This window comes from Pungitius pungitius, chromosome 15, assembly GCF_949316345.1.
Source record: "Pungitius pungitius chromosome 15, fPunPun2.1, whole genome shotgun sequence".
Lineage (NCBI taxonomy): Eukaryota > Metazoa > Chordata > Actinopteri > Perciformes > Gasterosteidae > Pungitius > Pungitius pungitius.
In genome coordinates, this window is record NC_084914.1 from 10,617,969 (window position 1) to 10,641,416 (window position 23,448).

At 41.9% G+C, this 23,448-nt stretch overlaps 3 protein-coding genes across 4 annotated transcripts; 2 read left to right on the forward strand and 1 right to left on the reverse strand.

Moving 5' to 3' along the window:
- Nucleotides 1–25: 25 nt before the first annotated feature.
- LOC119209069 (EEIG family member 2-like) lies at nucleotides 26–14,595 on the forward strand. Of its 2 annotated transcripts, none has more exons than XM_037458008.2 (11): nucleotides 26–282; nucleotides 1,511–1,631; nucleotides 1,907–1,936; nucleotides 2,353–2,469; nucleotides 2,958–3,004; nucleotides 4,161–4,264; nucleotides 4,458–4,553; nucleotides 4,680–4,872; nucleotides 12,707–12,843; nucleotides 13,531–13,594; nucleotides 13,759–14,595. In XM_037458008.2, exons 1-11 carry the CDS (start codon nucleotides 137–139, stop codon nucleotides 13,799–13,801), a joined length of 1,098 nt encoding a protein of 365 aa, XP_037313905.2. In that variant the 5' UTR covers nucleotides 26–136; the 3' UTR covers nucleotides 13,802–14,595. The 2 variants fall into 2 exon arrangements, with proteins under 2 accessions (XP_037313905.2, XP_037313906.2); XM_037458009.2 differs by having other exon boundaries at nucleotides 142–282; nucleotides 1,569–1,631.
- LOC119211647 (sterile alpha motif domain-containing protein 3-like) lies at nucleotides 7,698–9,968 on the reverse strand. Its single transcript, XM_037462707.2, has 7 exons — nucleotides 9,896–9,968; nucleotides 9,716–9,803; nucleotides 9,367–9,522; nucleotides 8,910–9,116; nucleotides 8,609–8,777; nucleotides 8,357–8,436; nucleotides 7,698–8,272 (listed from the first exon to the last, which is right to left on the reverse strand). Exons 1-7 carry the CDS (start codon nucleotides 9,910–9,912, stop codon nucleotides 7,973–7,975), a joined length of 1,017 nt encoding a protein of 338 aa, XP_037318604.2. The 5' UTR covers nucleotides 9,913–9,968; the 3' UTR covers nucleotides 7,698–7,972.
- A 335-nt stretch (nucleotides 14,596–14,930) lies between the features above and the next one.
- On the forward strand, nucleotides 14,931–19,802 carry prpf38b (pre-mRNA processing factor 38B). The gene is made up of 6 exons (XM_037458007.2): nucleotides 14,931–15,377; nucleotides 15,914–15,982; nucleotides 16,207–16,358; nucleotides 16,599–16,659; nucleotides 17,835–18,076; nucleotides 18,379–19,802. Exons 1-6 carry the CDS (start codon nucleotides 15,171–15,173, stop codon nucleotides 19,061–19,063), a joined length of 1,416 nt encoding a protein of 471 aa, XP_037313904.1. The 5' UTR covers nucleotides 14,931–15,170; the 3' UTR covers nucleotides 19,064–19,802.
- Nucleotides 19,803–23,448: the final 3,646 nt, after the last annotated feature.

Genomic DNA, 23,448 nt, shown 5'->3' on the forward strand with positions numbered 1-23,448 from the left:
ACGTCACGGCTAATATTCTCGGAGGGTGGTGAAGGAGGAGATTTGAACCTTGAATCGACTCTCCGAGGACTGAGCGGGCAGCAGTGAGCGCAGCTTCACCACCTCTGTCCCCCCACCCCCGGCCTTTGGGGAGATCATGTCGTTTATTCTAATGAAGAAGAAGAAGTTCAAATTCAAAGTGGACTTCGATTTGGAGGAACTGTCGTCGGTTCCTTTCGTCAACGGGGTTTTATTCTGTAAAGTTCGACTCCGAGATGGAGGCTTTGCAGACGAGTCGTCTAGGTAAGATTTGTCCTGCTCCTATTAATAGTATCAGTTCCCTGGTTGTTTGTAGCGAGCTCAAATCGAATGTAAAGTTGAACCCTTTTTTTCTGGTGAGTTGAAGTTCCTGCTCGACACCTGTTAATCATTTGCAGTGTCGGTTTTGCAACGACATTCCATGGACGCTTTTAATGCGTATAGTCCACGTTTGCCACGAGCAACATTCACTTGTTTACCGTTTAGCTACACGTTAGCTAGCTGTCGGGCAACTAAAGTTCTACGCAAACAAGTTAGTTCGCGTAACTTGCTAAAAGCAAGCAGGAGACAGTTTATTAACTCACCGTAACTAGGAAGTAGTCGAGTTCTCGATATGTCCTGTGTGTAGGAGACCAGGAGGCTGAACGGGTTAAACGACACTTTAAAAGAGCTATTAGCTGTAATTATTAGTCCAATAATGACACTGGTTTGACATATTCTTTTAACAGAAGGGAAAACTGTTTATTTCATTAAACTATGAAACATAACACGGTTGATTAAATCAGTTGCTAAGCAACGACTCGGAGTTCACTCAACGGTAGTTAGCGTCTTCTTCTTATAACTATTATTATTTTAAGAGGGTTCAATGGAACCGATTGCCATGATGCTAATATTTGATTTTTGCGACATTGAAGACCGAAACACACGTTACTTGTTTGTCCACTGCAGAGACGCCTGGCAGCTTGAGGAGCGTGTGATTATATGTTCTTGTGTCGTCAGTGAGTCATTGTGGGAAAAAGCAGGCGTAGCACATGTCAATCGTTGGCTAACCTCTCATTGCATTGCCATGGCAACTGTGTGTGTACCAACACTGTGTTCCTTGTTTGATCCTGCTCCAACCACAACTTTACTCTTTTATTGAAATACAAAAATCCTATTGACTCATGTATGATTTATGGAGTCTATGAAATTCTTATATTCTTTCTATTTCTTACACTATTGTCTCTTCAAAAGCTACACATCTTTCTAACAGTGTGAGCCATGTAGTCTAATTTATTAACATAGGCCCAAATCGGCCTCAAAGGGCTTTCTTGCTTCTCAAGAGTCTCACATTAAATGCAGCTCGTGTTGAATTGAATTGTTGCACAGATTTTGGTTCCAACCGGGGTGTGTCTGTCTGAAAGCAGGCTTAAATCTGGACAATTATCATCTGCTCTGACAGTATCCACTGTACCTGTATGAGTATGTGTTACTAAGTGTGCTTCCCTCACAGGAAAGCAGTGCAAGCCAACTGCGTACACTGGAGTAAGAGGTTCTCTTTTGTGATTAAGATGAATGCCAATGCCGGGACAGGAGTACTGGAACCTTGTTTTTGCCGGGTGTCTGTGCGCAAGGTACAGGCCGTTTTTTCTCTGCCATCAAGCTTGATTTAGAATACATTTCTAAGAATACATTTTTCAAAGCAGAGTGCCGATAGTTAACTTATACTTATAACACTTATAATACTTATATTAAAAATGTCTGCATTTAGGGTCAGAGCAATGTTCATTTTTAATCATATCACAGACGATTTGTGCAGACCCGAGTCAGTTTTTAATTAAGATGTGAGATTGTGATTAAACAGGTCACTTTAACCTTACTGATTACTGATGTGTCTTTGTCCTTTAAGGAATTGAAAGGTGGAAAGACTTTTGCAAAGGTAATACTTCTGTTTTTAAGTAGGAGTCTGGAATTTGTTGGAAACGATTAGCAATCGCAGTGCTAGACATCCATTAAACAGTCTTATCAAAAATGATATGCGATAACAGTCCTCCCCTTCCATTGTCCTTAGATAACTTTTCAGTAAGTTGAGCCTGATTGCCAAGAATGTTTATTATTTATAATATCCGGCTTTGGCTACTGATTAAAAATTCTGTAAATCACAACCCAAGTTATGTTGACTATGAACTTTATCAATGAGTTAAAGTATTAGGTTATCGGATTAGGGTTGACTATCAGACACCTGTGGAGTGTTTCCTAAAACCTTAGCTGGATTTACTCAAATGTACATAGTTTTATCACAGCACAACATCCCAAGATGATTGTTACAAGTCAACCTCTATCTTCCCTCTGCAGCTGGGCTTTGCTGACTTGAACTTGTCGGAGTTTGCCGGGTCTGGCAGGACCACACGACGCTGTCTTTTAGAAGGATACGACACCAAAAACACCAGGCAGGACAACTCCATTCTGAAGGTGTGGTAATGTTTGAATGCCAGGCTCCACAACCCTTTAAGTCGGAAATCCAATTCGGAGTCTGTATCACACTACATTTTTTCCAACACACGTTTTTTTAGAAATGTACAGATAGGTTTACAACCTGTTGTCGCAGCGCTGTGCCGCTCTAAAGCATGTAACCAGGTCTTGAGTTCTCCAGGAGGAAGAGACACTCCGGAAATTGTTGTATTTATGTCACGGATGGAAAAGTTGAAAACCCCGACAAAAGCTACCAGATATGTCTGAGCCGGTCGTGTTTAAACAGGGTCATGGGAATGGATTTGAAAATATGCTGATTCTTCTTGGGGCTCAGATCTAACAAGGCCTAAGATGGCATGTAATGTTATTTTAAACCTTCATTGATATTAACCACCCCACACAGGAACATTGCAGCTCTTTATACATCACGTGTACTGTTGCTTGTCACTCTTAAGCCTTCATTACTTTACCCCTTTTTTCTGTTGCAGGTTGTCATCACCACACAACTTATGTCTGGAGACCCCTGTTTTAAAACGTAAGAGCTCATTATTACCATATTCATCTGTTCAGTTCTATAACTCATTCTCTGCCATTCTAAATATCAATTCAATTTTAAACTTGTTGCTACAGAAATATTTTCTTTTTTTAAGTTTAGGGAACAAAAAATGCTGTGGTTGAAAAGGAACAATTTTACCAAGAAATCTGCACCTAACCACGCCAATAATATTACAAAGTAATCATAGAGTTTGAAGTTATTATGCATTGTATTCTAGCTCAAATTGTATCAGTCTTATCTGAAAACTAATAACACCTCACCCTGACATTAATCCACTCAACCTCAGTAGTCAGCAAAAACTAAAGTGTGATGAGATTAGCCCAGACGTTTTTTTTCCCCTTTTGAGAATGTGATGAAACAACACACTCCTGCCAAAGGTTGAACCATTTGCAAACAGGTAACTCTTTTGAACAGCCTCAAGTATTTCTCAGTACACTGTGGTGTGCCAACTCCCTTTTCTGCTTAAAAATACAGGCACTGCTGCCTAGGAGATGTTTAAACTGTAAACTCAATGATAGCTTAGTCATTCATTCCACAGACTCATTACTCATTGTGTGTGTGTGTGTGAGTGTGTAAAGAAACAAGCAAGAGGTCAGTTGTTCTTTTTTTGTAACTTTTTCACTATTTGTCTGCCTCTCCACCCTCATTCCTTTGTTTACCATAGCATCACAAATGAAGAGGAGTGATGTTTCATCTGTTAACATCCCGCAGTTGATAAAGGGATTGCTGTTCTGTATTAATACACTTTCTACTTATTCATTCATAACAACTGTATAACCTGATCAAGGAGGCCGCTGGCTTTGACTCTCTGATTAGCTATTTCACACTGCAAAAAAACTGCAGTTTAAAGCTCCTCCTTTTTTTGACTGTGGACCCGAGATGTTAGATCCTAGATGTTTCCAGAGTAAATCCCAGGATAGCAGCATATGTTGCTGTGTCCAGCCATGTCTTCTCTGTGTCCTCCCACTAGAATTGTGGTGCATACCACAAAGTCTAATGGGGTTACAGTCCAATGTTTTGCGTCTGTGATAGGAGCAGGGCAGCAGAAGGATCTCTCTCGTTTCCATCAACACTCTGACACTAAAGAAACCAGCCTGCTCCTAAGTAACAACACTCTTTCCTATGTTCCCTTTAGTCCCCCATCTACCTCCATGACTCTAGGAGTCGCACAGGCCGAAGCAGAGTGTCTCCTTGAGGACAGAAAGGGAGGGGACATGCACATATCCCATTCACTCTGCGGTACGTACATAGGCTTTGTGGCTTTGCTCACTTACAAGACTTGACTTGTAGTGTCTCAATTATTGCCACCAATACAGCGCTTGTTGTTCCCACTAGTTTTGACACGGTTCTGTGTTTACATATTTAAATAATGTTCCTGACAAAAGTTGTGATTATCAAAATGTTTTTTTTTTCTTTTCTTTTTTTCATGTAGAGACTCCAGTAAAGTCAGTGTCAGTCCCAGATGAGCTGTTGGCGTATGGTCACTCTAGAACACCAAGCCATGCCAGCGAACAGTCCAAAATCTCAGGTACCAAACACAGAGACGCTCCTTTTGTTCCCTTTAAACAAGCAGCATTACCACCACACCAGAAACAGAAATCTGAAGCGTAAGCGTCATGGTCCCCCCCCCCCCTCCCTCTCTGCGGTTCTGTAGGATACAGCTCGAATCACTCCAGTTTAACAGATCTATGCCATCGGAGGAGCGCGTCGGCTGGTTCTACCTCCACGGGCATCGGCAGCATCATGGAAACCAGCGATCAGCACGGGGAGAGCAGGAGCGCTCTGTCAACCTCTGCAGCCTGTCACGCTGCACCTGACCACCACCCTACTCCAGCTAAAGTGCCACGGTATGGTTTTACTTTATTTTACTCTGAACATATTTCCTCTGCTGGCTCGGACCTTTTTCTGTAATGAATTGGCTATATAAAAAAAAAAACCTCGGGATGAGACCTTTTTTGAAATGTTCCACTAAATATGTGGTCTACACTCTCAGAAAAAAAAGTACAAATCAGTACCTTTAAGGTACAAAAGCTTGTCACTGGGGTGGTACCCTCAAAGGTACATTATTGTACCTTGAAGAAAAGGAGCAAATTTGTACCTTACCTGTGTGTACCTTCTAAGGGACAATACTGTACCTTAGAGGATCAATAATGTACCTTAAACAAAGGTACAATAAAGTACCTCTACAAAAAGGTACAATTTTGTCCCATTGAGGTACCGCCCCAGTGACAAAGCCATTTTGTACCTTTAGGTGGCAAAAAAGTTCCTTTTTATTCCTTAAGAAGTGAAATAAATAAAAGGCAAAACAACTGCATTTTAGACATTTATTTTAGTCCTTAAAATGGAAAATGGTTTAAATCACAGATTCAATAATAATTCATCTCACAACCAGACAATGTAACATCACAAAACAAAATGCCACAATGTTTTAGGATGTCATGTCCAATTTAAAAAAATGTAATACATTTTCTTAAGAACCAACTGAAAACCAAGCTTAGCATAAATGCCGCATACAAACAAACAGTTTATCATCGACACAATACGTATCCAAAGCATGCAAATCCATCACCTCAAAAGGGGAAAGTACAGTCCAGTCCAGTTCATATTTCACCAAGTAGGCGTAATAGTGATGACAGAAAGAAAGAGGAATTAATAGTTTTCCACATAACACCCAATCTGTGTGTATGTTTAGAATATATTTGACCTGAAAAAACAAAGGTATTTTTTCACAGTGCAAATGACCCACAACAAAGACATCTCCCACACAGTATTTAACACTGTTTATCACAACCTCTGTTACTCGGTTGAGTGTAATGTCCTGAAAATTCACATGTTTGTACCTCTCACTAACAGTTATGGAATCCCTAAGAGCTGAAGGAAGAGACTGTAACAGTGTGTTAACACTGCGTCCCATAACCCTCTCATACTCCCCAAACATATTAGTTGAGGAAAATTCCCAACACTGTCTAAACTGATGGCGGCTGCTTAAAGTCGATGTAACATTGACAAAGTTCCTTGAGGAACTAGATACCTGTTTGAAATACTGATGTTTCCCTTCAAATCTCATGCACCACAAAGACCGTAAAGGACCGTAGGACAACATTAGACGAGAATAATGGATTAAGTAATGACATTTCGGAGTTATTACATTTCCAAACTCTTTTTCCATACCACACAAAAACTCAGAAATTAATTGATCAAGAAGAGGAAGAGACTCTTTTTTAACAACCGGTGCCATTACAATGTCGGCAATTTCACGACACAATAAATAGATTCGCCAGTAACTGCAGCCTTCAGGTGTGCCATCAAGAAGGGAAGTAGGCGGAATAAACACCACTTCTGTGAAGCAGATCCAACAACACTGGATCCATGTAAAATATTTTCTGAGAAAGGTACCGGCTTATTTGTCCTATCATTTTGTCCAATAGACATCTTTCTTAGTTCCTCATTTAGTTCTTGTATGGTTATATGTTTTTCTTGATGAGCTTTACATACAACAAGCCTCAATACCAACGGTGCTACACCCTCCAAGAAATCATGCATGACATCTGGAGGAAGAGATGTTGTGACGTCAAAGTAATCTAACTGGTCAAATACACATCCACCACGAACTCCATACATTCCTTTGTTTTCTGGATTTTGTCTTACACATTCTAAATGGTACCTGTGTACATCAACATTTCTTAGAACAAAATCTGATTCACTGAAGTTCATTCTCATCTCAGAGTGAGTAGCCATGCAGTATCTACATATTCGACCAGCACCAAAAGACATGGTAAATCCACCTATCATGTGAGATGACAGATTGTCTCCCAATATTGCAGCTACAGCTCCAAAAACATGCTTCTCCATGCCATTAACAATGATAGTTAGTCCCTCTGATGACAGTTTCTTAAGGTCATCCAGTAATGGTTTCAAAATTACATCTAGACCAAACTTTTTGACATGAATGTAACGAACAAGCAAAGCTAGATGGATATGTTTTAGCTGTGAGCAGTACTTTGAACCTACGTTTCCAACAGTGTAGTAAAATGCACAAAGTTTGTGCTTGTTACGTTTAGAACCCAGTGGATTACACACCTCAAATTCATCCTCATACAGGTGTAACCTTAGAGCATCTGGATTATCTGCAAATACCTTGTGGTCCCTGAAATATAATCCATCTCTATAATCAGTTAAAACATGTACATCTCTTTCACAGTTTCGCTCTCTCTGCATAGAATCCCAAACATCTTCACGGGAGCAGTATTTCTGAAGTACATCACAAATGGGTACATAAGAGTAGCTTCCAACTTTACGACCACTTGGGTCTCTCAGTGCGTAGTCTACAGGTTCAGTCATTGCAATGTTGGATTTGCAGTAGTTTTTCAACATATGCGGAGACCTAACAAGTTTTGATGCCTCTGAAAAAAAGTCAGAGCACTGCAGAACTTCATAAAGTTCAGGACAAGATTCCACATTGAAGCCATTTTTTTCAAGATGATATTTTAGAAATTCATCATAGTTTGCTTTAAAGAAGTCAAACAAAAAATTTACGTCATCCAGTATTTCTTGTTGAACAGTCTGAGGAAGGTGGTTTTTTTCCCTCGTTTTCAGAATAAAGCCAAAAAGATTCTCTCTAAACTGCACTAACAGTTTATTCATCTCCGGAGGTTCAGGAGGATTGACAGCATCACTGGGCCCCTGCTCCTCCTCGCCCACTACTGTTTCCTGTATGTCATGAGCAGTGGCTCGTCTGGCTATAATGTCTTTATGCTTCCTGTAAATATGTCGTCTGAAGGACTCATATTTAGAAAATGTTGATTGACAATTGTTAAGGCCACATTTTATGGTAAAATGTGGCTCATGAGCATGAACAAGTCCGATGTGCTGGATTAACTTCACCAATGTGAAGGCTCTTCGAGAGCATTTAGGACAGCTGAATGGTGTACGCATTGCTGTTGTTGATCAAGCTAAAATGTTGATGACCCTGGTCACACTAACAGGTAGAGGCTTGTCACCAACCTCAGACATTTTTAGAACATATCGTTGAATGAATATCAGGGTGTTCTTCAGGCGAGATGCATATGCCACGTTGTAGATGAAGTAAGCACAAAAAGCAGCAATAACACCTTCCTCCAAACCAAGCGCCATGCAGACTGACTGTCCATCCAGTTTGACCACTGCAGGGACCCTTCGAGTGAGCACAGTCCTCCAGTCAGCGACAGCGTCAAGTTGTACAGTAGGATATGGCAATGGTGGCTGATCCTGCAAGAGATCATAAAGTAGTTAAATTAAAAAAATCTACCACAAAACATTTATTAAAAAAAAATACTGTTCATATATACACACCTTCCCAAGTATGACGAGAATGTCATTTTTCTCCCTGAACAGGATCGGCAACAGCAGGATTGCAGCTCTGAAATCAATCCCTGAAAATTAAAAATTAAGTAAAAAAAGAAAAAAGGAACTGTATTACGTGAATGTACAGTGTATTTTTTCTTAGTTAGACCTTATCTTGTCTAAAGAAAAATAGAAAAGATATTAAGCTTAAATGGCTCCACAACACTAAGGGTGACCATGGTTAATCAGCGAGTTACTTACCAGGGACATCTTCGGTGAGGGCAGCCTCTCTTTCCTCCAAAACCAGATCTGCAAGGGGAGATTTGCTTTGAGTCAATCTAAGCACTGTGGGTACTAGGACCCTAAAGCCATCTTCGAATCTTCGGCAGATATTCATTTCATCATGAAGCCGGCCCATTTCCTGAAATAGCTGCAACACAGTACAAACAAAAACCATGTCACAACATTATTATAGGATTTTAAAATTAAATTTCAAAGAGAGCCTTTAGTAATTTAATATGAACTCCCAACAAATGTAAGGAAATAAAAAATGTAGACAAACCCCACATGGACTCTTAAGGAATGGATATTTGTTAATGGCTTCTTCGACAGTCATCCCATTGGCGATCTCTCGCCTTCTCCAAGCGAATGTCCTCATCATCCGTTCCTCCACCATTCGGGCATCTGGCTGTGTCTTCCGGTACTGGTCCTGCAGGACTTTCACATGGCTCGCTACTGAGGTATCATCCTCCCCAATAATATCCACCTCCTATGACACAAAAGGATGACAAACCTTTGCTCATTTGACAGTTGCTTTTCCCCTTTTTAATGTTTATGAAAAATGAGCCCTTGATAATAATTTATTACATTTTATAAAGTGCTTTATCATAGCTACTTAAAGGCACTTTACAGGGGGAACTATTCTATACCATGCTGGGTTAAGGGGCTAACCATTGGGCCACACTGTGTGTAAAACATGCACACATAGATATACAACGAACCAATGAAGATGCTCTGACCTTTGATGTCTTGGCTCGTTTGCTTGTGTTTTCTTCGTGTTGCAAAGGCTTTTTGTGATGACCAAATTTCAGTTTCATTCTTCTCACCTCCTCATCATCTATCAGTGGCACTCGCTCATATTTGAACTTACGTTTGAGAGACATGTGCCAGGTATGCTATTTAAAAGAATATAAAATTGAACAATTAAATAGGCATACAAACCACTTGCAGAAAACTGAAAGCACAAGCATGAAAATACATGCAGGAAAACAATGTGTGCATAAAAAAGCAGAAAACATAGTTAATATCTGGACTGCATTAGTACTCTAGGTATAATAAAGGTTGGCAATAAATAATCTGTCAGCTCACATAACCATTGCCTTCTTTGTCCTTTAAGAAAGGGTACTTCAAAATCAGGGCCTTGCACACTTTCACATAGTCATCATTGGTCGGGAACCTGTAACCGATGCAAAAGAAGGTGAGGAATGTAACATCAGACATAGTATTAATAACTCGATTGCCGTAATAAATTTGGGTTTCAAAACTTACATTTTGATCAGGGCCATGGTTTCATACAATGTTCTCACGATTTTGTTCCGATCGGATCTCTCAATATTGCATGGCGGTTTTTGGTCCAATTTTGTCTGGACATCTCTGGGAAATTTAGGAATGATGAAAACTGCTGGGAAGGCTGATGATGGGATGGCATGACTATGGTGAAATAAAAGAATAGTCTTAAAATGTATGGAAAATTAACCACACTGTAACAATACAAGTTTAATTCCTGCAGTGTAAAGTATCATCAGGAAAATGTAGATAAAGTATTAAACCAGTGTAGTGTGAGTAAAGGACCCAACCAGGCATGTTTAATGGTCTCATCATCTCAGCTGGACCGTTATATTGTTGGCTAGTTTACTTTAGAATCAAACATCAGATTTTATAAACTACATGTGTTATGTGTGCAGTAATCTTAATGTGTAAAGTAACTAAAGTAACTAGTAACTAAAGCTGTAACAGATGAATGTAGTGGAGTAAAAAGTCCAATATTTCTTTCTGAAATGTAGCTGAGTAGAAAGTGGCATGAAAAGAAAAGACTCATGTACCTCAACATTTGGTCTGAAGTACAGTCCTGGAGTAAATGTACTTAGTTACATTCTACAAGAGTGTGTACACACTAATGCATAATGTTATACTACATAAATTACCAGAGCCAGGTGAATTCAGATCCAGATAAAAACATTCAGTAGTAACCGTAAAGATAGATTATATGGCTATGAGATTATAGTTATTTTCCATGGTTTTTAGGCCTGACGTTATGACAATCACATAACATAACAGTTACAGGTACCTTGATTCCGCTGTAGCCTTCTCTGAATGTACCGGGGCAGGCTCAAGGGTTAGTGTCACGGTTTCTTTCCACTGCTGAACAAATCGGTTGAATTTGGCTTGCTTCTTAAATGATCCTTCAAAGAGGTATGAAACCATCCTCTCAGTCAATCCATAGTCCACTGCTTCTCCGTCAACTTCATTGTCTAACATACAATATAGAAGAAAAGAAAAAACAGCAATGTTAACCACAACTGTGGTAACAGCATTCAACAATTTAAAAAGGTACATTATGTCAGACTGTAAAGTTAATGTAAGTCAATGGAATAGTTTTGATCCAGTTTGGTTCATTGGGTATTTTTCTCATATTCAGAGGCTTGCCGTTTGGTCCGGACTTTGAGAAGCCCTAATATCCATATAAAAAACACACTGAAAGTATTTAGGCGTAGCTACGCTGGAAATGTGTGTCTGTGTGACACACACACACAGACACACATATATTAATATCACGTAACGTTAGGCCCATCTTGCTTTTTTTCCAGGACAGCGGGTAAAGTATTGAAAAAAGTTAAACCCAATAATGATAGTAATCGGTTTATTTTTTATAACGACAGCTAGCTAACTAGTTAAAATTACTCGAAAGGGAGGTTAACCGTTGGTCTGTTCAGTCAGTTAACCTGACTGGTGTTGTAATTTAAGGTCGGTCTTAACGACATGGTTTTACGAAAATGCTCTAAGACAGTTTGACAACAAAATGAAGACTAAATCATAATTTCAAACCCTCACTGGCAACCGATAGTGCCATTCAGCCCAAATGGCTTTGCTTTAGCACTAAAATATTTCGGAACAAAAGACTGTTCGGCGGCAAAAAGTTTTTTTTTTCCATCGTTCTCTTCTGATCATAGCCTCCATCAGCTAGCTGACGTAAGTCAGAATAAAAGACTTTGGGGCGCCAAAAACGTCTCTCATCCTCTGACGCAGTAGCTTTATAGCTAACGTTAACGTTGTGGAATGGCAATAGGGGAGATAATACTGCTAATGCTTTAACTAACTAGTTAGTTAACGTTAATAATGGCAATCATCAATGTTGAGTCTAGCTAGCTAGCTTGCTAGCTAATGTTGTGTATGAACTTGGCTAGCACTAACAGTAGCTAACGGAAAAAGTTAACTTCCAACTTTGAATATCAACACCACAGACACTGATTAAAAAATCAAATAATTTACCTTTGAATTTACTCCTCTCCTCTTCAGTGACCTCTACTCCAAAACGAAGTAACTCCGTGATTAAATCCTCCGTTGATAAATGGCCAAGCGCCATCCTCCCGACTTTGATCGACGCTGACAGAGACTGATAGTTGGATCACTGTGTATTCACTCATGTATCCTTCCGCGCTGCAATTTTTATGTCTCCGCCGAGTCGAGCTCTGGTTAGCCTGTAGCTAGATCCTTTCAATAGAACACAACTTAAAGCATAAACAATTATCTGTCAGTTTTATTCTAATATAACTAGGGTAACGGGTTTGAAAATCAAATTCTTCAATACTGTTTGTGAATATAAATAATTACACACTCCACCTTAACATGATTAAAAATGATTCAATGGCACACTCCACCAAAAAAACTTTTGCCCATATCTAAAAACTTTAGGCTACAGTAAATAAGTTTGAAAGTATAGGTTAACTTGTGTTTCTATATTGAGAGATTACATTTTCTGCTGAGATGAGCATCCACTAATTCCTGCAGTTTTACATTTAAACATTAAGGTACGAATATGTAAGGAACAAAAATGTACCTTAGACCTTGAAAAGTCCACAATGTACAATGGAAGGTGTGTAATTGTACCTTAAAAGGTGCGTAATTGTACCTTAAAGATACATTTTTGTACTTTTAAGGGTACATTTGCAAAGTTTGTACCTTAAGGAACAAAAATAGACCTGTATTGTACCTCTTTTTCTGACAGTGTAATGTCCTTGTTCTTTCACACATAAAGCCCACTTGTATAATATTTTGCTCTGCATCTGTTTCTACCTTTAGACATCCAGTAAAGCAGAACTCAGTGGAGAATCAGCTCAAACGAGTTGATGCCACAAGGGTGGACGCTGACGACGTGATAGAAAAAATCCTGCAGAGCCAGGACTTCAGCCATGGCGTCTTTGACTCCAGTGCAGAGGGTGTGTTCACCTAATCCGTGACTTAGTAGACTTAAGGCGTACTCGGAACGTTGTGTACAATCCTTCTGATTGGATCAAATTACAATCATCAAATATCTATGATGGCAAATTTCTGGACCCCAGGAAGAATAGTCTCCACTACGGTGTAGACTAATGGGGATCCTTAATAAACATAAACATACATAATGAATTAGAATTAAATTTCAACCATACACGCATATTTACCATTATGAACATTTAAATGTATTTGATTAATGATTACAGAAGTGAGATTGCATCACATGACTCCCTCAAGGGCAGTTTGACCTCATTGGGCACTGAGCACACATAGTTGCTGCCATATTACCAAGCCCTGTTCTTTAGGCACTTAATAAGGATAATAAGGATTTATTGTATTGAAAACATGGTGACTCTCTACTTACAGAGTGATGTTAAACACATTCAGCACCTTCTGTTGAAATCTTTGATGGTGTTCCTCAAAAATGTATCTTTGTGTTCTTTATAATATTTCATCAGCTTTGCAACATCGTTGCCATCTCTATTCGTTTATTGTCATTTACTGTTATAACTTCTAGAAACTTAAGCGTGAGACCTTTTCAAAACAACATTGTGCACTGATTGGCAGTATAGTTATTTCTAGTGTGTGTGTGTGTGTGTGTGTGTGTGTGTGTGTGTGTGTTTCTGCAGAGGAGGGGCTTAGCTTGTTTGTTGGTCCTGGTGGGAGTACCGCTTTAGGAAGCCAGCATATGAGGTGGGTGTGATTATGTAACTGGATTGTGGTTGCCACACAGCAGGCATTTATTACAAATCAAAATTCAAATATGCTAAATGGCTAAGTGAAAAGATCTCTTTTAAAGTATCCATTACATGTATTACATGTCCTGTCATGTAACACATTGTGGTATTCTCTTTCAGGGTCGCAGCTGGAGCCTTTGAGCAGGTGGTGATCAAGCCTTAGGCTTCAGGAAGCATCCGCCTGTCATAAGGGTGCAATATTACACTAATTTCCCAAAACGAAGTTGGGAAAGTGTCATCAGAAGTTATTCCTGCCTCAATCCAGGGGATTTCATCTATTTTGTTCAATTCCTCTGCATCTGACCTACGGTGTCTGTTGACCTGGAGAGCCCCCTAGTGTCAAAGCAGTGGAGGTGAAGGCCACATTTGGAACACATTGGTGACTGAGGGTATCATTGTTCTGTAGAACTGGGGATTAGCAGTAAAATTCTTCATATGTTGTTGACCCTTCTCCGTTATTTAGAAACTATGCATAAGTTACCAACATGTTTTTATTTTGCTACATCATTTTACTGGTTCTTAAGTAGCTGAAGGGGGCGGCATCTGTTCCTTGAAATTCCATCAATTTAAGTAACAGAAAACATGACATTGCAATATTGACAATGGTTAGTGCACAATTGTGTTTTCCCTGGTTTCCTCTTTTGAGGGAGGATGTTTGCATGAAGTTCTCATGTTTTGTATCTTTGGTATGGTGTCTGTTTTATTTCTACATGTATGTATGTCTTTTGTCTGTCAGGTCATAATTAATAGATGGAATATATTTTTACCACATAATTGTGTATATGTGCCAAATTATATCTAAAGTATGACATCTATATATGTATATAGGTTCAATAAAAAAAGACCATTTAAAATGTGCATTCTGGATAATGCAGTGTATGGTATTTTTGCAGAATGAGTGTGGAGGTAAATATGATGCAGTATAATTAATTAAATTAAAATTGGATGAAAGAAAAATGTTTGGATGTATTTTATTTAACTACTCCGATCAAATTGAATGTTATAAAGACAACATAAGTTGAAAGAGGAAACGACTTGTTTCGATTTGTCAAGCAACAAATCGCAGTAAAATTCCACATTTCCTGTTGAGGCAAAACTAATTTCAAAGTAAATCACTGAGTACATTAATAATAAAAGCAAAATCTTTTTAAATGAACCCTGAAACACTAATTAAAACACTCCATTCCTAATCAAGCCCTGGCTATGTATCTTTGCAAAATAGTTGAATAATATGTCAAACAATTTCGTGTAGAAAGAAATGCTTTTATTTTGCAAATTATCCCGCTTGTTGACGTCCCGGCGGTTAGCTATCAGTTCCTTTCACACTGCACCACCAACGCTCCTGCTCCACCTCGAATAGCATCTAGCTACAACGACGGCGGGAAGTGGTATCATCTACTTAACCCCAAATCAGCGACCATCAAACGGATAAAATTGTTAAGGATCAACATTTCAGGATATTATATTGATGGGTCTATAATTGGAAATACGCTAACTGTACAGTAAGCTTAGCGGCGTGGGATTCAGCTAACATGGCTAACGCCGGGAACCAGCTACCAACACAGGCCGTTAGCAAGCCTGCACCAAAACATGGAAATGTATTGCCCCTATGGGGCAACGAAAAGACCATGAACCTCAATCCAATGATTCTAACAAATGTACTATCTTCACCTTATTTCAAAGTTCAGCTTTATGAACTTAAGACCTACCATGAAGTTGTGGACGAAATCTACTTCAAGGTAACGTTAGCAATTGCTAAACCGCATGCTAGCTTAGATAACGACTGCCTAGTCCGCTTTAAACCACAGTCGTCAAATAACAGTGGTAATTGGTATCAGATGGCATTCATTTGACCTAAAGTTAACTTAACTTTGGATTCGTAAGGATGTCCACTTACTTGCCAGAATAAATACATATAACGTTAGTGATCTTATTGGTAAACTTTAGCGACCAAGCTAACGTTGAATCAAATCAACGCGAGGTGCTTTTAATTGGCTGTCGCTATAAACCCAAAATGGTCTAATTGACTTCTGGTCTTCTCAAAATGAGTTAAATAAATTATTGGGCTTAACGTTACAGTTGTTTTCGTAGTTTAACTTGACCCGAAGAGCGGAATTGTAATTTGGAAGGGGACAGCCACAAAAGTCTCAATGTCTTATGGGACCTTTGCCGGTCCTCAGGGAGACAGACATCATCCATCAGATGTAATCGTTCAGGTATCAGATCAAATACGACCTGTCAGGCGCGTGCGTAACATCGTCCCGTGTTTCTACAGGTGACCCACGCTGAGCCTTGGGAAAAAGGCAGCAGAAAGACGGCGGGCCAGACTGGAATGTGCGGAGGGGTAAGTGAGAAGTACGTGCCTTTTATATTCCCCGTGTCCCCCCCCCCCCTGCCTTTAACCAGTCTGGAGGATGATGGGTTGATGCATCTGAGACATTTACTCGATTTATCAAGTACTTTAGATCACTCAAGTAATAACATGCAATGATCAGTCCTAAGCTCAGTTGTTACGAACCGGTCTGCTGTGAATAATGTACACTGATTCGCTTGTGTGTTGGTCTTTAGGTGCGTGGAGTCGGGACCGGTGGTATTGTGTCCACTGCTTTCTGTCTTCTATACAAACTGTTTACTCTCAAGTTGACCCGCAAACAGCTGATGGGTCTGATCACTCATACAGACTCTCCATACATCAGAGCACTTGGATTCATGTACATAAGGTATGGATGCCACATTTCTGCCATCATTTTTGTCGTGTAGTTTTATTTGCAGTGGTTCTGTGTATAGGTATTTTGCACTTTTTGGTATAGAGAGCTCTACTACCACACAAGACATGTCTGAAAACCAGTGTGTGAGGCATATTTGGGGGCAGGTCCATAATAATATTTAAATGAAACTTTGCAACATGGTTATCCGATGCATTGCTCACCTTGTGCTCTATCTGTTTTGTTCTGCCTCAGATACACTCAGCCCCCAGCAGATTTAATAGATTGGTACGACGGTTTCCTGGATGATGAGGAGGTATGTCCCCTCGGGTAATAATTCGATGTTTCTTTCTCTGCATTAATACACAGTTACACAACACAAGTTAAACTGTCCCTTTCCCTCCCTTGTGATGCTCATGGCTGATTTTTCACCTTTGCCTCATTTGGCTTAATTATCCCCCACTTGTGTCCTTTTAAACCTAAGTAGCTGGGTTACTTGTTCACTTCTCTGCTGCTGATTTTTATCAGGGTAAGTACCGTATATAACCATGAGTAAATCTATTTGTCCGTGATAATAATATTAAGGCATGCCCTTTGCTTTTATCAGGACTTGTTGCACAAAACTAAATTTAGGATTAATTACAATTGGAGCATTTTAAAGGATACAGACAGAAACAAAACAAACAAGATAACACTAATCCATTGTTTTCACCATATTTAATAATATGCAATTTGATACCAGGCTGTGCAGCCAGGCCTCCTCTGATGTTCTGTTACATTATATTTGAATTGATCATATGAAATCCTACCCAACTGGTTAATTCCCCTGTTTTTTTCTTTAGATGCCCATTGTGCAGCAGGTGAATTGGATATTGTATCTCAGCACTGTTGGGTTGCGTGTGTGAGTGCAAAGCGGTTGTTCTCTACCATATAAAGTCGATAACTCTTCAACTGGTGTGCCTTTTGCCTACCTGCTCCACCCTGTGCTTATACTGTGGCTCTTTTAGCGATCCAACGGCCCCTTAAGAGTTCATTGTGCCTCTAGGAGACTGAAGGAAGCCATTGCTTCCTTCACCTTTGTCCTTCCCGCTCAGTGAGGATGCTTTCATATACTGCTCTGTTTCCTTCATCCCTGGTCTGTAAGCAGTAGATACAAGCCCCTTTTTAAACACATTTTAAACGGATGATGTGAAAGAAAGGAGGGTGGAGCTTAAAAAAAATGTAACCCTTGCTTGATTACCAAAGCTCCCATTATAAATACACACTCAAAAAAATTTCCAGACAGATCAGATGAGGCAAGCTTTTTCATATTTTAATTGTTAAAGTAAAGGCAGGCAAATTTGATTTAAAATGAGATTAAGCTAGATGAACAGAGGTGAAGTTTCAGTACTTGGTCATCACAAATTGCTTTTTGATTTGATGCAAGATTGAGAAATCTTCTTCCTAATGGATTTTTCTTCTCTCTGGCTTTTTCCCTCCGTTTGATTTCAGGAGCTTGATGTCAAGGCAGGAGGTGGCTGTGTCATGACCGTTGGGGAGATGTTGCGTTCCTTCTTGACCAAACTGGAATGGTTCTCCACTCTGTTCCCCCGCATCCCAGTGCCTGTGCAGAAGCTTATTGACCAACAGATGAAGGCCAGGCCTCGGAAGGTTGTTCAGAAGGAGACGCCGGAGGAGGAAGTCACGGAGACTGAAGTAGAGGCGGGGAGGCCCGGGGAGCGGCGGCGCTCCAGGTAACCGAGTAAATCCTACCTGCAAACTTAAAATAGGTCATCCACGAGAATCGTGTGGATCCAAAGAGTTTTCATTTGGTGCAAAGCCGCCACGGGTCCCACCCACAATTCTGCCCCCTTTTTTACCCCTTTATGAGTTTGATTTTTCAGTTTTAGCATTAGGCAACTTTACCTGGAGCCATCATTTAGCTGCTAAATAGGATGAAATGTTTGATTGCAAAGTCTTGCCACGACTCGCTGCACTCCAGAATTCTGTAACAGGGAGCTGAATCGCTTGGATCTAATGGTACCTTTTTCTCCAGGACACCCAGGCGGACACCGAGCCCCCGAAGGTCCCCCAAGCGGTCAAGGAGCCGGAGCCACCAGCGGGAGAAAGAACGCCACGGACCCAGCTTTGACCGAGAGCTGGACAGGGAGCGCGACCGCCAGAAAAAGGAGAGGGGGGACAGGGACCGGGATAGGGGGGACAGAGGGGAGAGGGCGGAGAGGGGCGACAGGGAGAGGCGACGGTCGCGCAGTGCAGACAAGAACCAGGAGCGCAGGGAACGGCGAAGAAGTCTCAGTGGCAGCCGGGACCGAAGAAATGAACGCAGAGACAAGGACAGAGACGCAGGAGAGGACAAGAGCAGCAGCCGGAGGAAGGACAGGGAACACCACAAAGATAGAGGTGCAGAGAGGGAGAGGTCCAAGGACAAAAAGAGCAGGGGAGAGAGCGATGACAAGAGGCACAAAGAGGACAGGGAGAGGCACAGAGAGGAGAGGAAGGCCAAAAAGTCGAGTCGGAGTCGAAGCAAGGAGAGGAAGCACAAAAGTGGGGGAGAAGAGAAGAGCAGGAAAAAAGAGCTCAGCCACAGCAAAGACAAGGACAAGGAGAGGGACGGAGAGCAGCAGCGTTCTCACAAACGTAGTCGTAGCAAAGAGCGGAGCCATCACCAGCGAGAGTCCAGCAATGATCACGGTAAACATAGGAGTCAGAGCACTGAGTGAATGTCGGCCCCCCAGCAGCAATATTACTTCTCCTACTCGTGTTTTTGTTTCTTCCTTCTTCTTTTTTTACCCAGTTGTCTGTCACTTGTGCTTAAGAAGGAATGTCAGAACCTTGGACTTCTGCAGTTGTCGTCTTTGGCCGATGTGACGTTGCTTTACCTTTTTTATGTTTTTTTTTGGCCATTTTCAATCCCATTCAGAGCAGTTGTTCTTTGCAGGTTGAAAAGTGGCAAATACTGTATTTTAATTTTCTATGAAGTGCCCGTTGGCCCCGTGAAGAAGTGGGTTTGTACATAGTGTTTTGGAGGCTGTCTACACACGCTCAAAGGCCCGAGTTTCCTTTCTTGCTGGGCCGCTGCTGGAGGCTCAGTCATATCATTTAGAGAATGTTTAAGAAGTATTTTCCACAGATACAAAAGCCAGAACATATTTTTAAATTTGACTAATAATACAGTGCATATATTTGGAATTCCTTTCTATTTAAACATCTTGTTGAGTTGTATTCTGATTGAATGTGCTTTGGGTAAATTGGAGCGTAGCAGCAGTGTGGAACAACACTGGCTCAGCAAGGAGCAATTCTGTCCACGGTGGTGTGTAGACAGCACGAGAATGTTTTAATCCTCGAAAGAGCAGTCTGCAAAGGGTAAATTTTTACAACACACACTGAACCCCGCCTGTTCTGTGTTTGGGTTATTGCTCTGTTGCATTTTGTTTTCTAATAAAAAACTTTTACAAGCAACACATGTTCTTGTATTTGAAAGAAGAAGAAAAAGGTGTAAATGTCATACAAGGACATATTACTGAAGAAAGTTACAAAAATAATCTTTAAATTGAGACACAAAAGCTGAATGAATATTGTTTATAGTTTTATTAGAATGCAGTCTGAAAATATTCACCCAGGACATGTTAAACAATGTATTATATATAAACGATAAAATGACCAAGTCATTAAACAAATGATTGCAATTTCAAAAAAGGTCCCAAGATTTATAACCTCAACCAATAGAGGATCAAATTGTATTTCACTTTTATACAAATCGTTTTAGACATTGGTTCTGATTTAGAGTACCTATTTCCATGAGTAACACCTCCAAACCAGTTGTGCAGCTCACGTTCCAGAAATGTTAGATCATACTAAAAACGGACCTAAAGTCCTTGTATGCTTTATGAACTGGCAAAATAACTCTTAATGCGCTGTCACATTTGAATGGGGATACGAGTGGCTCACTCTAGCCTCGTCATCCCAGTCATGTCTGCACACACAGCGGCTCTGACTCCGGCCCGCTAGTGGTCGGGTCTCGGGCCGACACGGAGAAACAGTAAGCCGAGTGCGGGCCCAGATCGGTGAGAATAATGCTCTCTCCCAGCACGGTTATCTCCCGAGGCTCACTGGGGCTGCTCTGCTCCCTGATCACCAGTCTGTAGTTGGAAGCGCCATCTATCGGGGACCACTCAATAAAGATGACCGTGGGCGTTGCTTGTGTGACACGCAGCACGGGAGCCCAGAGGCCTCCTGTCGGGATTGGGTGGGGGGAAAAAAACATGTCAGCGTTTTCAGACTTGTTTTGTCTAATACATGTTTAGGTTTAGGTTTAATGTTACCATAAACCATCTTACTACATCTCCCCTCACAAACACAAACCCACCGTGCTCCGGCTTTTGTCCGCTCAGATCTCTCCTTTTGCGTCCTTGGGTTGACACTACGGAGAAAGGACTTGGATTGATTTTGAAGTTTGTCTTAAAAATACAGTGAAATGCATCATTGCATCACTCGTACAGCATCCTCTCTACGGTTACATTCATAAACACACACACACACGGAAGTTCCTACCATTTGTCCTTATAGTCGTCGCCTCACTTTCTCCCGCTGTGTTTGAGGCTGTGATCACCAGGTTCTCGGAGGCGATGTTGGACAGAGAGCAGGAGAGCCCCTCGGTGCTGCACAGCTGGGCCTTCGGCGTCACGCTGTCGTCGTACACTGTGTATGTGGTGGCGAGCACAGAGGCGTCCCACACAACCCTGGCAAAGGAGCTGTTCCCACTGTACACCACCCCTGATGGTGGGCACGGAGCTGGGGGAGGAGACATTGGAGTTCAAACATCTGGAAACTTGGTTTCGAATCTGGCGCTTTTCCATAAAACCATACACATTCATAGTTAAGTGAGAACTGGCCTTTCTCACAGCAGACATTTTCCTTTAGAGTATAAATAGGAGGAAACATCACATTACCTTTGGACAGATACAATAAAATATGGGAATGTGGTTGCAAGTGCAGATGCGGGCCATAAGAAAGTCTTCTGCGTATTACTAAAATAAAGTAAATGCTACAATAAAGACTCCACCGTTCACCTGTTGTGTCATTGAGCGTCCCGGATGGGACGCTGGTACCGGCAGCGTTCCTGCTCTCCACTGTAGCAGAGAAGGATGAACCACAGGGGAGAGGGATCTCAAAGTACGTCACGCTCGTCCAATAGGAAGAGAGCTCCAGCTGGGCCTCGCCGTCCCCCGGCAGACTTCCCGTTAACCTCAGATTGTACTCGGTGTCTCTGCAGGTGATCTGTGTCCAGCTGAAGTGCATCACTTGGATCTCCATCTCCATCGGAAGTGGCTGCACGTCAACAATGCCCGGCGGACAGGGAGCTAGAGAGAGAGAGAGAGAGAGGGAGAGAGAGAGGGAGTAGGTCTACTAGTCCACTGAAATGCATGTAAGTCACACAGTAGTCTTTGGCGCAGCCCTCACACCTGCTCCACTCTGCACCGGCTCACTGAAGGAGCTGCTGCAGGTCCCATCCGAGGCCTGGACAGAGAAATTGTAAACTGTTCCACACTCAAGAGCCTGGATGGTGCAGTTGGGGCCCGTGCTGTAACAGCACAACGGGTCCCCATTTCCAGCCTGGGCACAGCCCTTGTAGTGCACGGCGTTCTCTCCGGGAGCCCACCACAGCGCCGCTGACTGATTGTCACACTGGAAAGTGACCGAGAGGCCGTCGGGCTGGCAGGGACCTGGGCCGAAAATAGAAAGATCAAACTGCTGAAACTAATACTATTGTAGTATTGTGTGTATTTTTATTTGTATGCCCACCCACTGGTGTCTTTAGTACCTGTGTTGAGTGTGGCGTTTTGAGCGGCCTCGCTGGAGCAGTTCTGGTGGCTGGCCGTCACAGATATTGTGTACTGCTGGTCGCAGTGGAGCTCTGATATGGTGCAGTTGGCGGCGGTGGTGTTGTAGGTATGAACGTGTCCGTCTCCACCCACGGCGACGACGTGATAGGTCTCGGCCACGGGGGAGGCGCTCCAAGACACCTGTGCACTGTTGTCCTCACAGGTGCCGTTAACCACCAAGTTCCTGGGCGGACATGGCTCTGAAAAGGTTGCAAACAGGTGATGTCAGGTACCAAGATTGTCAAGATTTAGCAGTATTTCAATCAGAATTTGACAGAAAACTATGGGTTCTTTGGTCACTGTGAATTCAATTGGGACAATTCTCTCCAGCAGAGTTCTGAATTCAACCTAAAGATGCCTTCGTCACTGTGAGTTTGCTTACTTAGCCATGAAAAGTTCAAATTGTGGATGAATTGTTAATATTTTAAGGCAAAGAAGTCACACACACAATGTTGTAAAATCACACAGTGTTGACACATCAATGTGTTAATGAGTAAGCTTAAGAGGCGCTGAGAGGCGTGAATTGTCCCATCTTTTGCCAGAGTCAAGGTAACTGCTTCCATCTGTCCACTGTCCAGTACTTGCCAGGAAACCAAAAAACATCTCCATACCCATGCTGATCCTGTACGGCGGGCTTCTGAGACTGCTGCACTGGTCTGATGACGCAGCAACGATGACGGTGTAACGGAGGTCGCAGCGGGCCCCCTCCAGGTAGCAGCTAGTGCCAGTGTTGCTGCAGGACAGGTGGGTGTGATCGCTGGCTTCAGCTGTCACCGTGTACACCGTCGTTTCCCCGCCGCCGTCCATCGGATCCCACGAGACCAGGATGGAAGAGTTGTGGCACAGAGGAACCGCCGTGATACCGGAGAGGGAGCAGAGGGCTGGAAGGGAGGAGGAGACACGTTTCATTAACGGACACGGAAGCTGCCATTACTCAGGGTTGGGCATTATTTTTAAATGTCTGTCTATTTGGTTCACGGAGTCATAAATCTGTTACCTGTCTGCAGGTTGATGGTGGCACTTGGCAAACTCTCACATTTGCTGTTTTTTGCGGTAACGCTGAAGCTATAGAGCTTGCCACACGCCAGGTCTTTCACCTCACACGTGGTGTTGGAGGAAGTGGTGCAGTTGGCCTGATGGTCCCAACCACCCGCAGCCATCACTGTGTAACCGTCCGCCCCCGGAGCCGCATCCCATGATATCCACGCAGAATTGGTCACACA

What these genes read in the sequence shown, in the direction of transcription:
- LOC119209069 (XM_037458008.2), top strand. Translation starts at nt 137, where the DNA reads ATGTCGTTTATTCTAATGAAGAAGAAGAAGTTCAAATTCAAAGTGGAC. An exon ending in TTTGCAGACGAGTCGTCTAG is followed by an intron (nt 283 to 1,510) that starts GTAAGATTTGTC and finishes CTTCCCTCACAG; the next exon opens with GAAAGCAGTGCAAGCCAACT. An exon ending in CTTTGACTCCAGTGCAGAGG is followed by an intron (nt 12,844 to 13,530) that starts GTGTGTTCACCT and finishes GTGTTTCTGCAG; the next exon opens with AGGAGGGGCTTAGCTTGTTT.
- LOC119211647 (XM_037462707.2), bottom strand. An exon ending in TCCTTAAGAGTCCATGTGGG is followed by an intron (nt 8,778 to 8,909) that starts GTTTGTCTACAT and finishes ACTGTGTTGCAG; the next exon opens with CTATTTCAGGAAATGGGCCG. An exon ending in CCTCACCGAAGATGTCCCTG is followed by an intron (nt 8,437 to 8,608) that starts GTAAGTAACTCG and finishes TTTAATTTTCAG; the next exon opens with GGATTGATTTCAGAGCTGCA.
- prpf38b (XM_037458007.2), top strand. Translation starts at nt 15,171, where the DNA reads ATGGCTAACGCCGGGAACCAGCTACCAACACAGGCCGTTAGCAAGCCT. An exon ending in TGGACGAAATCTACTTCAAG is followed by an intron (nt 15,378 to 15,913) that starts GTAACGTTAGCA and finishes GTGTTTCTACAG; the next exon opens with GTGACCCACGCTGAGCCTTG. An exon ending in GGGGAGCGGCGGCGCTCCAG is followed by an intron (nt 18,077 to 18,378) that starts GTAACCGAGTAA and finishes CTTTTTCTCCAG; the next exon opens with GACACCCAGGCGGACACCGA.